At 48.6% G+C, this 21,565-nt stretch overlaps 2 protein-coding genes across 17 annotated transcripts in view; one reads left to right on the plus strand and one right to left on the minus strand.

The window, feature by feature from the left end:
- The window catches only part of TMEM8B (transmembrane protein 8B), a 34,566-nt gene extending 25,843 nt beyond the window's left edge, over positions 1-8,723 (minus strand). For 14 of the 15 annotated variants that reach the window (XR_009251609.1, XR_009251607.1, XR_009251608.1 and 11 more), the window contains exons 1-3: positions 7,878-8,588; positions 3,408-3,597; positions 2,823-3,030 (exon numbers count right to left, since the gene is read on the minus strand). Coding sequence is in view for 12 of the 15 variants with exons in the window: in XM_058694944.1 (XP_058550927.1) it covers positions 2,823-3,030; positions 3,408-3,597; positions 7,878-8,415 (936 nt within the window). In the remaining 3 variants the exon portion in view is untranslated. Of the gene's footprint in view, positions 1-2,822; positions 3,031-3,407; positions 3,598-7,877 lie in introns of all 15 variants that reach the window. The other variant, XM_058694938.1, reaches the window with a different exon arrangement.
- Positions 8,724-9,274: 551 nt separating this feature from the next.
- On the plus strand, positions 9,275-20,392 carry FAM221B (family with sequence similarity 221 member B). 2 transcript variants are annotated; one of them, XM_058694945.1, is made up of 7 exons: positions 9,275-9,388; positions 11,214-11,994; positions 14,118-14,261; positions 19,163-19,273; positions 19,449-19,646; positions 19,833-19,952; positions 20,318-20,392. In XM_058694945.1, the coding sequence occupies exons 2-7, from the start codon at positions 11,214-11,216 to the stop codon at positions 20,353-20,355; spliced, it is 1,392 nt and encodes a 463-aa protein (XP_058550928.1). In that variant the 5' UTR covers positions 9,275-9,388; the 3' UTR covers positions 20,356-20,392. The 2 variants fall into 2 exon arrangements, with proteins under 2 accessions (XP_058550928.1, XP_058550929.1); XM_058694946.1 differs by lacking the exon at positions 14,118-14,261.
- Positions 20,393-21,565: the final 1,173 nt, after the last annotated feature.

The following is a 21,565-nucleotide window of genomic DNA, read 5'->3' on the forward strand; positions in this document are numbered from 1 at the left end:
AAGCATTTGAGGAGAACTCTGCTCCAGACATTTGGAAAACTTTCCCCTAATGAGCCATGTGGGTGCCAGATGTTATCTACAATCCAAAGGCCAGTCCCTCAGTGCAGGCTGGGCACCACAGAACGAGCACATGCTCCGAGACAGGGAAAACAAGGTGATGGAGGGCATGAGTCAAGACAGAAGAGGTTGATAGGCAAAGGGGGAAAAGGAAAGAAGTGAGATCAGTTTTGGACACTATGAATTTGAGAAGATGGCAGAAGAACAATAAAAATATGCCATGCCCTCACTACGTGCCAGGCTCTGTGCTGGGTGCTAGGAATACAGCAGTGAATGGCATGGACACAGGAGCTCGCAGAAGCTCTCCACAGAGCTCAGGAGAATGGCCAGGGCCAGATAACTCACTTCCCTTTTACCAGCTCTTAAGGATCCCAATCACTCTCAGGATAAAGTTCAAGCTTCTAGGTCCTTCACCATCTGCTCTGCTCACCCCTCCAGCTCTCTCACCCACTCCAACAACCACTCCACACTGAACCACTTCAGTTCTCCCTTCTGTGCTTTAGCCCATGCTACCCCCACCACCTGGAATGCCTTTCCTTACTTTCTCGACATCAGGCCTCACTTCCTATTTCCTAAAACCGCCTCCACCATACTACCAAGCCGAGTTAGCCATCTCTCCTTTGTCCTCTTAAAACATCTCCTGTATCTCACGAATATACATCTTATTTATCTGTGTCCCTCACACCCAATCCAAGGTCAGAGACAAACCAGGTGCTCAAGGACTATAGGTCCAAAGCTGAGGAGGGCCCTAGAAACAGTGCTGCCTTCTTATGGTTGGGACTCTTCAGACCTCACCCGAGGCGAAGCCTCACAGGAAGTCAGGACAATGGTATAAGGAGAAAGCAAGTCAAGAAGATGGAGCCCTGGAGGAATGCTCTGGACAATTCATCCACAGGATTGAATTTACGGAATTACCCAGAGAACTTAAGAATCCTTAAAGGCCCATGTAAGATTCCAAAAGATAATCTAATTCTTAGGGGAACCAAAAGGATGATCCTTGCCCATCCCCACCCCAAAGCCTCTAGAAGAGTCCTTGTCTAAAGACCTACATCTCTCATGGTATCCAGGTCTGCTGCCGTTCATTGGGTAAGGTATAACCGTGCCCTCTTGTCTCTAATGTTGCCACATCCCAGAAGTTCTGCTGGCTAACCCTACAGCCTGCAGTTCCAAATCCCCAGACTCTACTTCCTATATCTAGATGCAAATGGCTATGTCAAGGCTAGTTCTGACCTCTCCTAACCAGGTGTTAGCTCCTATAATCCCAGTCCAGGCCTAGGCCCCAGGTTCCTCCTGCCCATCCAGAAAGGTTTTTGGATAACTAGAACAGGGCTTCAGAAGAATTCTCCCTGTCAGTTCTCACAAAGAGAGTCAAGGATCAAAGTTATGATCAGGAATGGGCTCTTTGGGATTTGGCCAAAGACCTAAGACATTCCTCAGAATAGAATAACCCTTGGTTCTGAAGAGAGTCAAGATCCACCCAGAACCCAGAGGCATTTCCAGGTGAGTTACTAACATGCTGTCATCCAGAGGACTCCCAGGCCTTGACAGGAAATTCTCTAGCACATCACTCTCAGGAAAAACAGACCTATCACTGAGGCCTCAGGAAGCTACCTCAGACCTAGTTCCCATCTCTGATAACAGCAGTGCCGGTGCACTTGTCCCTGTACAATTCTCAACTCACTCAAAAGCCTCACAAGACCTTCTCTGAACACCAAGCTATAGCAGAAGGAGGAAAGGCAAGCCTGATACAATCACAGAGCCACAACCCTCAAGGAACTCAGCCTGGAGAGATATATCTGAGTCAAAGCTTCACCTAATTGGAAATTTCTGCCCCTTTCAATTCTCAATGGCCAAGTCCCACTACATTTCATGTTCTTCAGCACGCTGTTCTTTAAATTCTTGCTCCGTTCGTGCTCAGTCCTTCACCCTTACCACTGGCCCCACACACATAACCATCCCACTCTGCCAAAGGCCAGCTCATCATACCCTCCCTTCCTGCCAATGGATAAGAATAAGAAACCTATAGATCCTATTACTAGGAGGAAACCTGGCCTGCCCAGCACCTGGAGGTGGCAGGAAATCTTTGTGGCATTTCTTTCCCCTCCAAACCAGAAGAAGCGTCCTGGCCTTTGAACCTACATTTTAGACTTTAAAAATCTCCGTTCTATGAAATCAGTGCTGATATTTAGAGAAAAGGGAAACAACAGCCAGGATGGGCACCAGCTTCCCAAAGCATCCTTTTAACAGGAAAGGGCTTCCGTGACCCCAAGTATTCTCCTATGGTCTTCCAGAGGGTATAGGGGGCTGAAATTATGAGAGAAGAGGAATGCATTCTCCTAGATGGACCAAAGACTGAGCTGAAGCCTATGAGAGTCTGCATAGCTACCACCAATCAACATGTAGAACCAGACCAGTCCTGGGCTTCTGCAGCAGCTTCTGTGATCACCTTGAATAACCCTTGCACCTTCTAATAGGGACACTACTCCACACTGCCAGGAATCTGACTGATTCCGGACTCTGGACTCTCCCTTCAGTTAACCTGGGACCCACTATATCCTCCTAAGGCTCCCAAATTGCCTCCTACAGATCAAGACCTCTGGCCCACCAGGTAAACTTCTGCCCTCTAGCTATGCCCCACCCTAGCCACCCTTATGCTGTTACCCACCCTGGCACAAGATTAGCATGTCAAGTAGCCTGTGGGGGGGAATTCAGCAGACATGGAGAAGCATCTTTGGCCCCTCCTTTCCTGGGCAGCGTTAACCCACCTTGACAGAGATGTGGCCGTGGGCCTGGGGAAGGTGGGCAGCCAAGAACCAGTCCCCAGGTAAGGGGCTGCTGACGTTAAAGATGCCTGAGGTGCGGTTGGGCAGTGTCCAGCTGAGGGTCAGTGAGAAAACCCCAGGCACAGCTGTGTCCCCCGGGAAGTGTGTGTGCAGGGGATTGATGACAGGGGGTGCCCCGGACCGGAAATACCTGGGGGACCAGAATGAGGAGAGGAAGACAATAGGCAATGGGGTGGGAGACAGGAAATGGGGAAAAGAAGAACTGTCAACTCATCGCCAATAACACAAGTGAATTCCCTACACTGATACATACAACAAAGTGGTTCCAGGTCAGGAGTCAGGACATAAAGAGTAAAAGGTCAGCTCAGACTCTCACACAGTCAAACAGTACTCAGGAAGTAGTCAGGAGACAAAGGTCTTGTCCCTCACTCAGTCATACTTCAATCCGGACAAGGGTCAGGGATCAGGGTCAGGAGGTCAGTTTAGATACTCATAAAGTCACACTTTAGTTTGGAGAGTGGTCTGGGGTTGGAGGTGGGGTCAGGATGTTAACACTCGGACACTCACACAGTCACACTTTGGTCTGGACAGTGGTCCCCAAAAGTTCCCCCCTGCTCCTTGAAGATGATGAGGTTCCAAACAGCCAGGAACGTGTCCTCGGGAACGTGGAAGTGGAAGAGCTCGGTGCTGGCAAAGGAGCGGAAGGGACTCAGCTTGCGGGGTGAGCAGGTGGAGTAGTCAGTCAGGAAGAGGCCTCCTGGGGAGCATGCAAGAGAAAAAGGAGCAGCGTAGGACTCAGGGCATTTCTGCTAAGCAACAGGCACACCAATCTTCCTCACCGATAGCACAAACTCAACAAATATTCTCTTCTGAGCCAGGAGCTGGGTCTCATGCTACCCTAGCCATCATCTGCTTTAATCCTTACAATGCCTTGGGGAAAATGACCTGTTTTTACAGATAAGGAAACTGAGGCTCAAGCCTAGACCAAACTGAGAATTCAAACCTACATCCATCTACATCCCAAACCAGGACCCTTTATATGACCCCTCACTTAGGAGCCATTGTTCTCCTCTTAGCAAGCCTAATAACACACATGTGTGAATGGCACACTTGTGTGTGTGTATGTGTGTGTGTGTGTGTGTGTGTGTGTGTGTGTGTTGGCATGGGCTCTTGGGCCACTGAGCAGGCTAAACTCCACCTGTGGAGCTTCAAAGTCAGCAAGGAACTGTCTAACTTTCCTTGTTTATTTTCTTCCCCTTTCTGTTCCCCTGTGGTCCCAAGAGCAGTGAAAACCCTCAGAAGCCTCACAAAAGCTGTCTGTATACTGGCTCAGGGCAGGAGGGAGGGTAGGGTGGAAATGTGGTGAGGATGCAAAGGACCAGCTTGGGTGGCAGAGGCAAGAACAGGAGCTGGCAGACACCATGAGAACTCCCAGGAGAGAAGGGAGTCATCAGGCCCTCTAGGATTCAGAATGAACAACCAGAGGGCGTCTCCCCAGAGGAAGACCCAGTGAGGCAGTCAGTTCATGACTCAGTGGAATCTCAAACCACTTGGAAATATTCACACTTGGGGCTGGGGGGTACTGGTCATCTCTAACTGAAGTGCCAAGCTACAAGATACCTGATCATGGTTGTTCAGAGCACAGCCGAGGTGAGCAAAAAAGTCTAGTGGCAGCAGCTAGCCAGGCAAACACACAGGCACTATGACTGCTAGAATTGTGAAAATGACCTGTAGCTCAGCTGCATAGAAGGGTGTCCCAAATGGCAGGCAAAATTCTGGAGAATCTGACTGCTCTAGAGATTTAAGACCAGCCCCAGAGAAGCACAGAAGGATGCCCCCAGGACAGATGAGAAGGCTCGGAACTCAAGCAGCTTCAGGACAGAGCAGGGGCTGGAGGGGAGACCCTGGACGAGAGTTTTCAGCCAAATAGGAAATACCCGCAAGGCTTACCCCGTCTGACAATCTCCCTTCCAGAAATGGGAGCTATAACTCCAAAAATGAGGTATATGATACAACAGAGAAAGAGCTACCTGGGAAAGACAGTCTGCAGAAGGAGGGAGCACAGGTAAGGAGGACACCGGTGAACTTCAAGGTCACCCTACCCAGAGCTGCCCTAAATATGTAGAGGCCACCGGCCCTAGACTGGCCTATCCTCATCTTCAAAGGCCAGTTACACCAAAGGACTAGTCAGTCCAGTTCAGACCACATGATTGGTCTCAACTGTCAGCGAGGAAGACCTGCCACCTTGCAAGCTGAGCACTGATTAACAGGGAGGCAGAAAGCCAAGAGCTAAAAAGCTTGGATACTATTGTTACAAGCAAGCAGAGCTCTGGAGCGCCCTCTGCTGGGGTTGAGGGGGGGCCTCTCTTCCTCCAAAGCGGGTACCAGAGATGGGTCACGGATGGGCCATTGCTACTGCTAGGAAGAAATGTTGGCCAGGCCCCCAGTGCGGACTCTCAGAGAACTGGTGGTGAAAAGTAGCTAATGAGTTTTGGGAAACAGTGGATAAACAAATACAAAAATCCTTGTGATTCAAAGAAACATGGCATGGCCAGGAGAACCGGGGAACTAGTTAAGCCACCCCAAAAGTGGCCAGGGGCTATAGAGATCATGGAATGGGCGAGTGGGAAAAGTCCAGCAGCCTGACATGGTGGGAGGAACCCAGAAGGTCTGAGGGGAGACGCTTGAGAGAGCATCCACAGCCCCAATCACCACAAGCTCTGGTTTGGCATTTCACAACAGAGCTGTGGCCCAGAGCAAACATGAGTAAAGCCCTGGTCAAGCTCAGATGAAGCTGTCCTGGATGCTCCACTACCTCCACATGAAGCTAGAGTGACTCTCTACCACCATCTGAAACATACATGCACATACACAGACAGACATACAGACACACATGCATACAGGCAGAGGCGGGCCCTGCTAGTGATAGCACTAGGTAGAACAAAAGGCCACTTCCTGGAATGGGCAGGCACACCTGGGCTATGCAACTACAGTCAGCGGAGGAAAAGATCCAAGGATTGGGGTAGGACCAGGAGTCCCAGGAGGTACCTTCCATTCCTGAAATGAGATTGAAGCCAATAATAAGCATTTATCAAGACTATGCTATGTGCTATGATGTGCTACGATGGTCCTGTGACACTGCCAGCCTCTCCTCTGGTGAAACCTATCACCACCACTAGTCACAGAGCACCCCTGCAGGCAGGCCACCAAGGCAGTGATTATTAACAGCATTAAGGGCAACTCTGCCCGAAGTAGGGCCTATTCAGTGCTCTTTTCCAACTTCATTACAAGTCTCCCCAAAGCACCTGAACCCACTTCTGGACAATCGTGTTTTAACCCACACCTTTTAGCTTTATACAGTTCTGTGGCTCATGAACAAAGAAGTCATGGTGGCAGGGATGGAAGCTATGAATTGGGCTCAACAGTATGGATTCTCCCTGGCCCGAACTGAAAAACTGGTGTGGCTGCTACCTCCTCTGAGTGTCTAATCTGCCAGCAGCAGTAATCAACATTGAGCCCCTCTAGAGCTCCTTCCTCCAAAGAGTCAGGCTAGGGCTGACCAAACACTGCCAAACACTGCCTCCAAATAAGAAATCCATTTGGAAGGTGACACTTCAGTAATCCATCTATACCAGAAGCATGTTCCTCCTGAAGAGGAACATGTATTCTTCCCCTCACGTAATAACATAGGCGCTCAGAGGACACACGGGCTCACATGCACCCCATAGAACATACCAACAGACAAGCATGTACATACACAGACATGACCAGCATTCCCAGGGACCCCTAAGGTACACACACAGATGCTTAAGTGCCCAGATGCCAGTGCACATACACATAGAGTTTGGACATCTCTGCAGGGGCACAACCGTTGGCATGTATTGATCTCCTCAAGCTTGTACACTGAACTAGGCCCCCAGGGCTCACCGAAACCCAGCTCCGACCCTCAGCTGCTTGGGTGTTATTGCCAAAGACTCCCTTAGGCACATCTCCATCCTATCTACAGTGCCACCCACCGGAGGTGGCAGGGGTTGAGGCCATGAAGACCACAGTCATCTCCTTATGATAGGGCCAACTTTATGGCATATCTCCTACAGCCACGACCCCCTCCTCCTATCACATTCTACCCATTAAGAAGTTGGACCTCTCTCTCTCTGAATCACTTCCTCCCTGAATGGTGGCTGTAGGCTGACAACCGGCAAATGAGGAAGAATTTGTGGATTAAGCCTCCTTTTGGGAAGACAGGGGAGAGGACAGGTTGTGCTTTGAGTCTTCTCCCAACTGGGTCAATTTTCCTATTAGGCATATGTTGCAGTGAAAAAAACCACTAGTATGGGACAGGAATTAGGAAACTTTTTTCTAGCCCCAGTGCCACCATTTACAAGCTTGTATGACCTTGGGAAAACTGCCCCCCAACTGAGCCTCAGTTTCCCCATCTGTAAAATGGCCCCATCTGTATTTCAAAACTACTCTAAAAGTGTCAGGAATTATTCCTAAGCAAGTCAAGTTTATCTGGAACAAGGCTCATTACCAAAAACAAATCCCGTTATGATGGTGACTAACCCATGTCCATCTGTTTGCTACACGTTGTTCTCAAAACTGTTTTCTTAACCCTGTTTTAATGCATGCCCAATATCTCAAAGTTTAGGCCACATCTTCCCACACTGGACTAAAGGCTCTCTGGTGTAGGAGGATCATGTCTCCCCCATCAAACTTCCCTTGCAGGAGAAGTTTCCAAGTTTTCTTCCTCGGAAAAGCAAGAGTCAATGTGGGGTCAGAGTGGACACCAGCAAAGAAAACCTTGGAGTCTCTGTCCTGGGGACTATTAGGCACCTGCTGAGCCTCAAGCCCACAATTTGCTCTCTTCTGAGCCTCCCAATTCCTCTCAGTTGTGTAAGACCTCTCTCCTCCCTATTTCTCCCCACCTCTTCCCCAGTGATCTAGCTGCCCAGGTCCCACCTCTCCTGAATCCCTCCAGTCCATCCCTCCCTGCCAGAACCCCATCCCTGCCTCGGTGCTTCCTGCTTCTGCACTCACCAGCCCCTGGGCCAAGGACAGAGAACAGCAACAGCAGCAATAAGGCGGGCGGCAGCTGGAGCCCAGACCTGAGTCGAGGCTGGGAGAGGGGCACGGTATGAGAGAGAGGGGTGGGTAGTGGGAGAGACTTGGGTAAACACAGAGACGAGGGCAAAGGCTGAGATAATGGATTGGGCTGTGCTAGGCACTGGGGTTTGAACAAGGGCAGGGAAAGGGGTGGAAGGAGGGGCTGTGATGGGGACTGGAGCAAGGGTAGGGTTTGGGCCTGGGGCTTAAGCAAACACTGGGAATGGGGTCGGGACAGGGGATGGGCTGGGATTTGTGACAGAAGGTGGAACACGGGCATAGGCGGGGTTAGGGGCCAGGAAAGGCACAGGGACTGGGACTGGAGCGGGGGCCTGGGTCGGGACCTGGATCTGGGCATTCGCTGGGACTCAGGCCGGGGCTGGGACCGATTTGGGAAGCGGGGCGAGGGCGGGGCTGGGGGCCAAGGGCTGGATGGGGATAGGACGAGGGGCCGGGACAAGGGCTGGGCCATGGCCCGGGGCGGGGGCGGGGCCGGACCGGCCAGCGCGGGGCGCGCGCAGAGCTGACCCACGGCTCCGCTCCCCACCCCCGGGGGGTGGCTTTCGGTGTCCTTGTGGGCCCGGGGCTGGGGTCGGGCCGGCTGAGGCCAGGCCCGGGACCTGGGTAGGAGTTCAGGCCTGGGCGACTCCGGGCTGCGCTGGACCGGCGATAACCAGGCCCCGCGGCGGCGGCCTCAGCCTGACGTAGTACGACACTCCGCCCCTCCTCAATTCGATTGGTCCTTATCAGTAAAGCCCACCCCATGCCCTATTCTATTGGTCTCAAACTTGAGTCTGCGGGCCTCCGAGGACAAGACTCCCGCCCCAGCCCCAGCTGCCTGGACCCTGCCTTTCTCACCCCATCCCGGGAGCCCCGAAGCCCACCTCAGATCCTCACAGTCCCCACTGATGGAGCCACACCCATCTCATAGGAACCTTACAGAGACCCTCACAAACCCAAACACCTACGGACGTCCCCACAGATGTCCGCAGACTACCCAAACACTCTCACAGAGATCCAACAAACCCCTTTAAGAGAAGTGAGCCCCCTAAACTCGTCCCCTTTGGTCCAATGCAGCCTCCTCTGGAGACCGGACTGTTGTTGCCACGGAGACTACCGGGCGTTCCGATTGCTCTGGTGACGGATCCCTCCTCTCCTGGCCCGGGTTCCAGAGGTTTCAGTCAAGCTCCACCCTCAACGGCCCCGGAACCCCTCGTCCCTCCCCAAGTCCCCCTCCCCAGATCTGGCCAGAGCTCCTTTGCGAATTTCTACAGGTGTCCAAGTCCCCTCGCCAAGTCGTAGACTTGAAGGCAAGGCCTCTCATTACATAGCAAGTACAGCCAGGTCTCATCCAAGAGCCTTCCATCCCTCGCTAACATTTCCCCTTCCCAGCTTAAGACGAGATCCTGACCTAAGGACTTGTAACAGCCAAGACAGGCCCAGAGGTATGTAGTTTCTCCAATGGCTCTTCCTCCAAGTCCTCATCTCGTTCCCCTCCTAACATATTCTGTCCCTTCCCACCTTGGTCCAACCCTCTCCCATTCTCTACTTTTCATCCTTACCCTCCCCGTCCACCACGTTTCTCCACCCAGTTCCGTCTTTCCCCTTCTTTTTCTCTTACCTCTCCTCCCACCGACTGATTCTCCACCCTCATCTTCCTAACCTACCTCTCTCACTACTTCTTGTCCCAAGCTTCCCCTTTGGAAAGACTAATGAATACAAGTAATGAATCCATCTGGAGCATGAGGGGGAAAGTAGGGAGCACAGAAAGTTAAGGCTGGAAAAGTTAGGCAGTGTTGCAAGTAATGACAGGCCTTGAATTGTCAGGTCCAGAAATTTGGAGTTAATCTTTAAGCTGAGACAACTGAGTGTTTTCAAGCAAAGGAACAGCATTGTTAGGCTTGCATTTTAGAACGATCTCCAGTGGGTCATTAAGGAGGGCTGACTTCTTTTAGACATCCCTCCAAGATAAATTAGTCACACCTCACTCCCCACAGCATCCTGAGCTTACCCCAGCACAACATCAACTCATCTGTATTGTCATTGGGTTAACCTGGTCCACCTTCCCAGATTTTCAGAGTCCAGTGCTTACTTAGCACAGTGCCTGGGTGAAAGTGTAAGATTGGGCTCTTTAAAAAGTATAAGTTTACAGGGGCACCTGGGTGGCTCAGTCAGTTAATCTTCCAACTCCAGCTCAGGTCATGACCTCACGGTTCGTGGGTTTGAGCCCCATGTCGGGCTTGGTGCTGACAGCTCAGAGCCTGGAGCCTGCTTTGGATTCTGTGTCTCCCTCTCTCTGTTCCTCCCCTGCTCATGCTCTGTGTCTCAAAAAAAAAAAAAAAAAAGTTAAAAAAAATTTAAGTATAAGTTACATAAATCAATGAAAGAATGGCTGAGTAGATTGATGTGCTGGGGAAAGTCGCAGAGGGGCAAAGTTATTACATAATCCAGGTAGAAAACTAGGAGAACTTGAACAGAATTGGAGGGGAAAGAAAGGAGAGAATGGATTTTGGGAATACAGTATTTAGAAGACAGGAAACACAGTTCTTGGTGCCTATTTGAAGATGAGGGCTGAGAGGAAAGGATAAGACTAAAATAATTTCCAGAGTTCAGTTTTGATGCCCTGTGGGACATCCATTTAGCAATGTCCAGCAAGCAATTGGGTTTGAGTGTGAAGTACAGGGATTTAAAGAGGTCTGAGCTGGAATTATGGATTTAGAAATCATCAGCATACCAGCCGGAAGTAATTGAAGCCTTGGACATGAATGACATCAAGGGAGGCTTGATTATGATCCCTAGACAAAACAGGCTGCAGTCAGGGCCCTGCCTAATGCATCATGACATTGTCCTGCACTCTTAAGAGCAAACCCCCACCTTGGCTTGGTAGTATCCCAGTCTCTAGAACTCCACTGCCTGAACATCCTGGTCCTAAGGCTCAGGCCCTGCTCTTGGACTAGCCAAGCTGCTATGTTCAGGCTCTTCCTGGGGCATGGTCCTCTGCTACCATCTACTGATGGGAGTCTGACTGCTTCAGCCTTTCTATCTTTAAGCTCCCTCACAACCCATAGCTACATGCCACATGGCATCTAGGCACACAGGTGAACCTCTTGGCACCATACCCTGACCCAAAGTTCATCTTGCTTCCCCTTTACATCTCAGGTGCACAGAAAACTTTATCCTAATTCCATAATCCCCCCGTGAACTCTGACTTGCAGACCCTCCAACCTCCAATCCCAACCTAATGAAGCCTGTACCTTATTCTACCACTAGATGGAAGCAGACGAGGTCACAGAAGAGCCTCAAACCGCCATGGATGCAGAGGAACACCCCTCTTCAAAGGACCCCTCTGCCAAGGACTCACAGGAGCCCCCTGGCCCTGAAACATCCTTTGAGACTTCCATCCCTGAGACCCCGTTAGAGCCCCACACCTCTGAGATCCCTTTAGAGCCCCACACCTCTGAATCTCATAGGACACCATCTGCTTCCCAGGCCCTTTTAGAGACCCACACCTCTGAAACCCCTTTGGCAATCCCTGAGACCCCCTTAGAGCCCCACACCTCTGAATCTCATAGGACACCATCTGCTTCCCAGGCCCCTTTAGAGATCCACACCTCTGAAACCCTTTTGGAGCCTTCCATCCCTGAGACCTCTTCAGGATACTCTGTCTCTGAGATCCCTTTGGAAACCCCTATCCCTGAGACCCTATTGGAGACTCACATGTTTAAGGTCCCAGAGAAACACCTTTCTTTTCATACCTCATCACAAGGCCGTATCACTGTACCTTCCTCTAATACTCTGAAGGAAGACCTCTCTGAGTATTCCTCCAGTGAGGTCTCACAGACAGGGAGGTCTACCCAGATCTCTGAGTCTGAGATCCTTCAAAAGCACTCCCTTTCAGGCCCTTCAGCCCAGGTCCACCTGGACACATCTGCAAAGGAGAAGGAAGGGGAAGGAGAGGACAAGGAGCAGGTGGATGCCACTGACAGTACCGCACACACAGCTCAGCCTGGACACCAGCTGGGCAAGAAGAAGGGGAAGAAAGGAGTTAGCCGTAATTGTGCCTGCACTTTTCCCCATTCCCCATTATATATATAATTTATTGTCAAATTAGTTAACATACAGTGTACACAGTGCACTCTTGGCTTAGAGAGTAGATTCCCGTGGTTCATCACTTATATACAACACCCAGTGCTCATCCCAGCAAGTGCCATCCTCAATGCCCATCACCCATTTTCCCTGCCCCCTAGCCCCCCACCCCATCAACCCTTAGTTTGTTCTCTGTATTTTAGAGTCTCTTTTGGTTTGCCTCCCTCTCTGTTTGTAACTATTTTTTTCTTTCCCTTCCCCCATGGTCTTCTGTTAAGCTCTTCAAGTTCCACATATGAGTGAAAACATAGGATATCTGTCTTTCTCTGACTGACTTATTTTTTAGCATAATACCCTCCAGTTCCATCCAAGTTGTTGCAAATGGCAGGATTTCATTCTTTCTCATTGCCAAGTAGTATTCCATTGTATATATAAACCACATCTTCTTTTTTTTTTTTTAATTTTTTAATGTTTATTTTTGAGAGACAGAGGCAGCATGAGTGGGGGAGGGGCAGAGAGAGAGGGAGACCCAGACTGTGAAGCAGGCTCCAGGCTCTGAGCTGTCAGCACAGAGCCCGATGCAAACCACATCTTCTTTATCCATTCATCAGTTGATGGACATTTGGGCTCTTTCCATAATTTGGCTTTCCGTAATTTGTTGAAAGCGCTGCTATAAACATTGGGGTACATGGGGCACATGTGCCCCTATGAATCAGCACTCCTGTATCTTTTGGATAAATTCCTAGTAGTGCAATTGCTGGGTCATAGGGTAATTTTATTTTTAATTTTTTGAGGAACCTCCACACTGTTTTCCAGAGCGGCTGCATCAGTTTGCATTCCCACCAACAATGCAAAAGGGTTTCCCTTTCTCCACGTCCTCTCCAGCATCTATTATTCCCTGAATTGTTAATTTTAGCTACTCTGACCAGTGTGAGATGGTATCTCAATGTGGTTTTGATTTGTATTTCCCTGATGATGAGTGGCATTGAACATCTTTTCATGTGTCTGTCAGCCATTCAGATGTCTTCCTTGGAAAAGTGTCTTTGCATGTCTTCTGCCCATTTCTTCACTGGATTATTTGTTTTCCAGGTGTTGGGTTCATTAAGTTCTTAATAGATTTTGGACACTCATCCTTTATCTGATATGTCATCTGCAAATATCTTCTTCCATTCCATTGGTTGCCTTTTAGTTTTGTTGATTGTTTCCTTTGTTGTGAAGAAGCTTTTTATCTTTGGAGCTCCTGGGTGGCTCAGTCAGTTAAGCATCTGACTTCGGCTCAGGTCGTCATCTCACAGTTCATGAGTTTGAGCCCTGCATCAGGCTCTGTGCTGACAGCACAGAACCTGGAGCCTGCTTCAAATTCTGTGTCCCCCCCCCTTCTCTCTGCCCCTCCCCTGCTCTCTCTCTCTCTCTGTCTCTCTCTCTCAAAAATAAGTGAACTTAAAATTTTTTTTGAAGAATCTTTTTATCTTGATGAGGTCCCAATAGTTCATTTTTGCTTTTATTTCCCTTGCCTTCAGAAACATGTCAAGTAAGAAGTTGCTGTGGCTGAGGTCAAAGAGGTTGTTGCCTGTTTTCTCTTCTAGGATTTTGATGGTTTCCTGTCTCACACTTAGGTCTTTCATCCATTTTGAATTTATCTTTGTATATGGTGTAAGAAAGTGGTCTAGTTTCATTCTTCTGCATATTGCCGTCCAGTTCTCCCAGCACCATTTGCTAAAGAGGCTTTTTCCATTGCATATGCTTCCCTGCTTTATCAAAGATTAGTTGGCCATATATTTGTGGGTCCAATTCTGGGTTCTCTATTCTATTCCATTAGTCTATGTGTCTGTGCCAATACCATACTGTCTTGATGATTACAGCTTTGTAGTAGAGGCTAAAGTCCGGGATTGTGATGCCTCCAGCTTTGGTTTTCTTTTTCAACATTACTTTGGCTATTCAGAGTCTTTTGTGGACTTTTCCCCATTCTCATCACTCTCTTACACCTGTCCCAATAAGAGGGGATTGGGTTACTCTTTGACCTGGCCCCGTCTTTTAGTTTTAGGGACTCCTTACTTCCCTTTGGTTACTCAGCCTCTCCCTTCCCAGGTTATGTGGTCCAACCAGAGGTCCCCGCTCAGCAGACAGAAATGGTGGAAGTGGCTAAGGCAATGCACAGAAAGAAGTTCAGTGCTCAGGCAAATTATCTTTTCCAATGGGAGAAGAATGCAACCCTGAATGCCATCCAGACAGGTGAGCCCAGGAAGCCCTTGAGAGGCCTGTGACAGGCCCATGGCCAACCTCCAATCCAACTATATCAGGGAACCTGCCCTGAACAATGGAGAGCTGCTCCTTGTAGAAATGGCAATGCTGCCTGCCTGAAATATTGGAGTGGAGCAGGCAGGTGGGCCAAAGTGGATGGCATGGGTGCAGGAAAAAAGTGAAGATATTCATATAAAACCCAGGTAGGGACAGGCAGCTAAAATGAAGTTGTTTAAAAAAAAAAAAAAAGCAGGGCCACAGGCCGACCCCACATCTAGGGCTCTAATAGCCTACACCAAACAGACCTTAAAGCAGAGATGGCCCAGACCTTGGATAGTCCAGGAGACTTGGTGCTCTGACATGGCAAAAGGCCTTGGTCCCCTTGGTTGAACTCCATTAAAAGGCTGTCACCCTGCATGCCAGACCGAGAGTCACCTGGTACCCAAAAGCCATGAGTCTCTCCACCAAAAAGGAGAGTTGTACCTCCCAGCCCTGTCAATTCCAAGTCTCAGCCCAGAATTAGTACTTTTCACAGCCCCATTAGTGGCTTGCTAGCTTATCTAGTCGGCATATAAAGGGTGTGCAGATGTGCTAGGTATACATATGCCATCCGGTGTGTGAGCATGTGTACCTGTGTTGCTGAACTTCATGTCTACAGGGAATACCTTCAGAAAGAAGGCCACCCTGACCCACTCTGCAGATTCTGGGGTTCCTAGACTGAATTAGATAGACATCACTGTATTTATTTTTGTCTTTCATACTTCCTTTCCCCTTATGATAGGAAGAGAGTTATGTTGAGACTAGATGGGCCTAAGATAGAAAGACAGCCAGGTAATTCTATGTCCTTCTCCCTCCTCCATGCAATTTGCTTTCCTCATTCTCATGCAGGGCCCCTTCCCCCTCCACCCCGGGCCAAGAAAGTCACAATGATGTCATTTGGGTCTCTAGAGAATCCATATATGTTCTGTGTAGAGAAAGAGCAAGTGTAAGTTTTTCTTTTATTTATTCAGCATTTATTGAGCACCAACTATGTGTCAGGCATTGAGCTAGATGTGGAGGTAGTGGTTGGTGGGATTTCAAAAACAAAATCCCTCAAATAATTTGTACTCTAATGAGAGACACCAAAAAGTAAAAGGATAATTGTAATTCATTCTAATAATTGCTGTGACTAAGGTTAGCCCAGAGTGCTGCATGAGCAGAGATAAGAGGCACCCAATCTTGGGGGCTCAGGGAATAAGCCTTGGAAGGGATGACTTCTCAGCTGAAATCTGTAAGATGAGTAAAAAGAGGTGGCCAAGTAAAAAGTGAGGTAAGGTGAGACATGCAGGGCAAGGCACCAGGAGGAAACTGCAAGCAATGTTGGACAGAGGTCAGCTCTGGACCGGGAGAATTGTACAGGCATTTCTGTGGCAAAGGCCAAGAGTTGGGACTATATCCTAAGGGCACGTGAGAGTCACTGCAAGATTTTAAATGGGACAACAACACGACCAGATTTGTGTTTTTGAAAGACCACTGTGTCAGTAGCATAGACTGGAGAAAGATACGACTGGACATAGGAAGACTACATTTGGCCCTGGTAATAGTCTGGGTAAGAAGTGAATGGGTATAGGTGGATGAAGTAGATTCAAGAAACGCTGAGAAGACAAAACTGACCTTTGGATCTTTGGATGTGTAGGATAAGAAAGAAGGACATGCCTGGAATGACATCTAGGTGTTTGGCTTAAGAGACTGATTAGATGATGATGCCATTCACGAATGCCTAAAACAGAGTAGATGCATAAGTACATGTTGGATGAACAGAGGACAAAGGATGAGGGTGAGGTTCGGAAGGAAGAATTGAATTTACTGCATTTGAAGTGCTTGTGGAACATGCTGGTAAAAGGGTCCAGTAGACAACTGGCTGTATGGGTCTGAAGCTCAAGAGAGAAGTCTGGACTAGAGGCATCCTTCATGAAAAGACATATGTTGTATGGAGATATTCTAAGCAAAAAGAGATGTTATCATGCAAATGTGAGTATGTGACCATGGAATTGACTGTGTTGTACCTTGCCTGGTATTTTCACAGTGAGCATCTGTGCCGTAGACCTCTTTGCCACAAATATTATTCTGCAAAGTTAATTGACCATAAGGCAATTTGCCATAAAAGATTAAAAAAAAATAACTAGTTGACAGTTTGGTTTGACAGTTTGTTGTTTTATCTACTGTTTGGCAGTTTGGTTTCATTTCTCCACTGACACAGTGCTCCCATTTATGTGTATATATAATATATATATATTATTATTATATATATATATATATTATATATTATATATTATATATATATTATATAATATATATATTGTATAAATCTTAGTCTTCATAACGGTCTACACTGTGGCAGAGTTTTGAGCTCACATTTCCCATATAACTTTGGAATGTCTATCAATGGATATGTGACAATATGCCAGGAGCAAACAACAGTGTAGGAGGCTTTCACAACACAATACACAGCTCAGTGGCAAATATGCATCCTAGTATTTGGAAATTGATACCTCTCTTAGTGAAGGAGGAAATTTTAGCAAAAAAAGAAAAAGTGAGATGCTGAACAAGGAGACGAGTCAACAAGCAAAAAAAAAAAAAAAATTGTGTAATGCTATGAATGAAAGACTTTGAAGACAAGTGCTTAGGGTACAATCCACAACATAAAATCAGTTATTTACACAGCATGGCCATGAATCTACACTATGCATTTTAAATTCAAATATTTGGATTTTGCAATAAGGTCATATTTAATTTTGATATCCATTTTCCATGTTTAACTATGCCCTCTTTAATGAATGTCCTTTTATTCTTTTGTGATTTTATCTTTCGTGGCAAAATTGCCTATGGCCAATTAATCATGCAGTGGCAATGTTTGCGGTGAAAATGCTTGGAGCACAGATTCTTAAGGTGAAACTACCTAGAACCACCTGGTACACCATCAAAATGGCATTCCAGATAATGTCTCCTCTCCCTACCAGTCCTTGTCCACTTATAACAGAAAGACAGTTTGGAATCAGAGCAGAGAGTAGAGGGTCCCAGTCTGGACTATATAGCCTGATGTCAATTGTCCTGCTTTAAGGGCACTGGCACTTATAATGGAGTCTGAGGTATAGTTGCCAGTCTCTGTTTAAACTCTAGTCTGCTTCATCTAAAGGCGGGGCACTGACTCCCATATCAGTGCTTACACTTGACTCTCCCAGGCTTTCAAGCGGGACCTTGATATGTGGGCACTGACCCTTGTTCACCTCCACCTCTCATCTGTTCACCGAGTGTATCCTGCTGCTCTGGACAGAGTTCAGAATTCCACTAGTGGAATCCTGGCCCCCACTCACTTCCATTGTGACTCTGCCTATATACCCTGCCCTTTCAACAAAGCCTCACTGCTATAATGGGGCACTGACACTTCAGGCTGTCAGGATCGAGACAGAAGTAGCAAAGCCAAAAGCCACGCCTGGATAGGCTTTAGACCCTGAAAGATCATGGGTAAGGCAAGAAAAACTAGACTGACAATCAGGCACAGAATTGTGGATTGTGGCCCTGGCCAGAGTCAAAGACCAGAAGACACTAACTCTTTCCCACCCTCCTTATGGAACTTCAGTGTTAAGCCTAGAATACTGGGTCTCTCTTCTGTCCTGAAGGAATTTGCTGATTCATTTAGTCAGTCAAGCTGTCTGTGCTCTCTCAGCACCTATTCTGGGCCAGGCCTTGTACGAGGACCAGAAATATAGGTGAAAACCTACAGTCTAAGAGGCATACAAGTGAAAAGTCCACTATTATAATGCATTGTACTGTGAGAGGAGTAGCAAAGGAGTCAGAGAAACAAAGAGGAGGAGCCCCTAGACAGGCAGACGAAGTCAGGGACAACTGTTTGGTGGAGGTGACACTTCATTGTAGCCTTTAAATGGGAATGAGTCCCATAGCTGAAGGTCCCACTCCATAAGGACTCATACAGGATTCTTGCCTAGAAGTTGGCGTAGTCTCAGGTTTCATGAAGGGTGAGAAAATCTGAGTGGAATGTGCTCTCTGGTTCTCCCACATTTAAATGGCTCCACCCTTGCCTTGTAGTGAGATTGACCATGAAGCCAATTTCAGATCCCACTACTGAAACCAGGCTCTCAAGGGTTGTGGCATCTTGCTGGTGCCTATTCTCAGGGATACTTCCTAGCCTCACAAGCTTCTGTTTCTTGGTCTTCACCACTCATGACTTCTGGCCTACCCCTTTCTCCTGATTCTTAGAAAACTATAGGCAGCCCTTCTCAAGTTCATAGATAGCATCAGTTCAGGAACACCAGGAACATAAAGGGAAATAGGAAGGTGCCAAACTGGAAAAGTGAGGAAAACCCTCCTCCTGGTCCCAGAGCTGCCCAACCTCCTCCTCCTCTTCTGGTGCCTTTAACAACCACATTTTCTTAGGTGCCAGTCCTCACCATCTATTCTATACCTGGCCAATCATCTTCCCTCTCCCTCAACTTAGACACTTCAAGGAAACAAAACAAAGTGAGGCTCTAATGTGGGAAGGGGAGGAAATGAGAATCTTAACAGCCACAGGGAACTCAGCAAGATTCGTGTTCGTCTTCAAGCAAAATTTCATTTCGAATCTTCCTGATCGGAAACCACTTCAGAAACTGAAGACTGTCTTCAGTCATTTCTGACAGGCTAACAGAAATGGAGTAGATCCTGGGGTGGGAAAGGAGCTGAAACACTTGTGGGATACTGAGAAAATCTGATGGGGAAAATGTCTCAAAGGGTGGAGATCATGGGTGGAGTGAATACACCGGGGAAGAGGTGAGACCACAGCGGCTGGGGGGAGGGGGTGGGGGCTTAGACTATTTTTCCTTCTCACTCTTCCCTGTTAATCCCTCCACACTCAGGTCTCCACATTGGCTGGCGCTGCCCCCATTATCTATGGGACTGTTTCCAAATTGGAGACGAATCCAAATGCTTTTGTGGACACTTGTTGAGAGAGCACCAGATCGTCTCAGGTAGGGAGAACTGACCAGCCCCTGTCCATGGGGAGGGAAAACTATACTCGGGCCATGTGTTGGGATGTATGAGAGAAAGCGTGTGTGTATTGGTATGGGAGAGGGGGACTGGCACAGGAAGGCCAGGCCCTATTAGGTGCCAGTCTAATCCTCCCATCCATCCCCATTCCCACAGACATATCTGTGCCCTGCAATGTGGGCCAGTGCCGCTGCCTCATGTTCTGCTTTATCCCATCACGCCCAGAGGAGGTGGGTGAGTTCTGGCTTAAAAGACGAGCTGCCTTTGACCCTAAGGCCTGGAGGGCCCAATGTCGCTGCAAACACAGCCATGAAGACCATGCAGCTACTGGGTCCCATTCCTGCCGGGTGAAAGGTAATTTCTAGGGTGAGGGGAGCACAGGGGTGGGCATGGGTAGGATGCACATGGTTTGGGGATGAGGATGGGGGAACTGGTAGGAGAAACTTGGGTTTGTGGTTGGTGAGGAAGAGAGGAGAACGTAGTCAGCCCGTGGGAAAGCGCCAATTCCCTATACTTGTCTTGGCTTCCCCCTTGCCCTAGGCTGTTGCTGCAACTGCTTTGAGTCTAATTTCCTCTGTGCGGCCTGTGACCGGCGCTGGGAGGAACATGAGACTTTCTTTGAGACTGAGGAGACCCGGCGACGAGGAGGGAGGCCTCACGGTAAGGGGGCAGGGGGCAACCTGGAACGGGACCATTCCAGGACCATAGTCAGAAGGCCAGGCAGGAAGGTGCTCCCACCCTCAGTCATCCCATCCAGGACTACCTCACCCTCTCAGCGCCTGCGTCCCACACTTGCACCGGTCTCCAACCCCAGGAGCAGACTGTGTGCCTTTTGCAGAGATGCCTACCCTCTGAGAAGCCATCGTCAGAATTCTGACTCTGAAGCTTTACAGACACAGGGGCCCTCCGGCCATCCCAGCACCCACCCCAGACCTCCTGGGCTCCCTGGCCCACACAGCCTGTGGCCTGGCCCTAAGTTTGACCCCCATACCTGACCCTTTCACCTCTGCTTTTCCCTCCTCCAGGGACAGACGCTGTCAACACCTGGCGCAAGCCTCTCTGAGCCTGGCTCGAATCAGCAATAAAGAAAGCGGAAGCCACTGGAATCTGGCCTGCTTCTGTATGGGGTGGACAGAACCCAGCCCAGTGACAAACACCCTAGGACCTTAGAGTTGGTACCTGTTGGGAACAAGAGAGGGCACCACACAGGAGAGAGGCTGGATCAAAGCATCTGCCTCCACCACACCCACACTCAAGCTGCTAGCTCTGGCATCAGAAGGAGAGTGGCTTCAAGGAAGCCAAGGAGGGAGGGGGGTTTAAGAAGGATAGAGGAAACACTGATGTTAGATGCAGTTGGGGACTCCAGTAGGATAAAGACTGAAAAGTGTCCATTGGATCTTACAATTAGAAGGTCTTCAGATAATGTAGTTTCAGTGATGCAGTGGAGGTAGAAACCAAGTGGTAAGTTTGAAAGAGTTTCTTTAAGAAGCTTGGATGAAAAGAGCAGGAGAGAAGTCAGACAATATCCAGAGGGAGATGTGCAGTCAAGGAAGCATTTTTTTAGGAGGGAAAAAAGGAAGGGACCAGCAGAGAAAAAGATTTTGAAGATGCAGAAGAAAAACAGAGATACCTGGTGAGACAAGATGCCAAAGATGGAGGGAGGGAATGAGGTCAGGGCAGAGGTGAAGGGATTTGTTCTAGACAGGAGAAACACCGCTTCCTAAGACCAAGAGGAAGGAAGAAAGAAAAGGATGGGGACTTCCCTGAGCTGCAGGGAGGAGGATCTTGAAGTTCCCCTGCGAAGTAGGAGACAAGGTCAGTTGCTGGCGGGGGAGGAGAGGGATAAGAGTGGGGAGTAGGAGATGGGAAGACAGAGGCGAAGGTGTGGGAAGGCTAAGGTGGGGAACTGGAGAAAAACCTGATCAGTGGATAGTTGAGGATTCAGGGACAGCTGAAAGCAGGAATCTAGTTAAAGAGGAAGAGAGAAACAAAATAGATTGATGGTTGGTGATGGAAGGTATCAGGGAGGATGATCAGGAAAATAAAGCAAAAAAGAAGGCTTGAGGATATGGAGAGAGCTGACCGTACAAATGGAAAGAAAGTGAAGCCAGGAAGCAACTGACAGATTAAATAAAGGAACAGTCAAAGGACTAGAACGCTCTAATAAGGTGCAGTAGCAGATGTAGTGGTAGGGATCGAAGTATAGGAGACAGTGGTCAGAACCTACAGAGAGCTGCAGCTCTCAGGTGAGAACAGCTGCCAGGGATCACAAA

The sequence above is a fragment of the Neofelis nebulosa genome, chromosome 12 (assembly GCF_028018385.1).
Source record: "Neofelis nebulosa isolate mNeoNeb1 chromosome 12, mNeoNeb1.pri, whole genome shotgun sequence".
Classification (NCBI taxonomy): domain Eukaryota; kingdom Metazoa; phylum Chordata; class Mammalia; order Carnivora; family Felidae; genus Neofelis; species Neofelis nebulosa.

What these genes read in the sequence shown, in the direction of transcription:
- FAM221B (XM_058694945.1), top strand. Translation starts at nt 11,214, where the DNA reads ATGGAAGCAGACGAGGTCACAGAAGAGCCTCAAACCGCCATGGATGCA. An exon ending in GGGGAAGAAAGGAGTTAGCC is followed by an intron (nt 11,995 to 14,117) that starts GTAATTGTGCCT and finishes CTCCCTTCCCAG; the next exon opens with GTTATGTGGTCCAACCAGAG. An exon ending in AGAGCACCAGATCGTCTCAG is followed by an intron (nt 19,274 to 19,448) that starts GTAGGGAGAACT and finishes CCATTCCCACAG; the next exon opens with ACATATCTGTGCCCTGCAAT.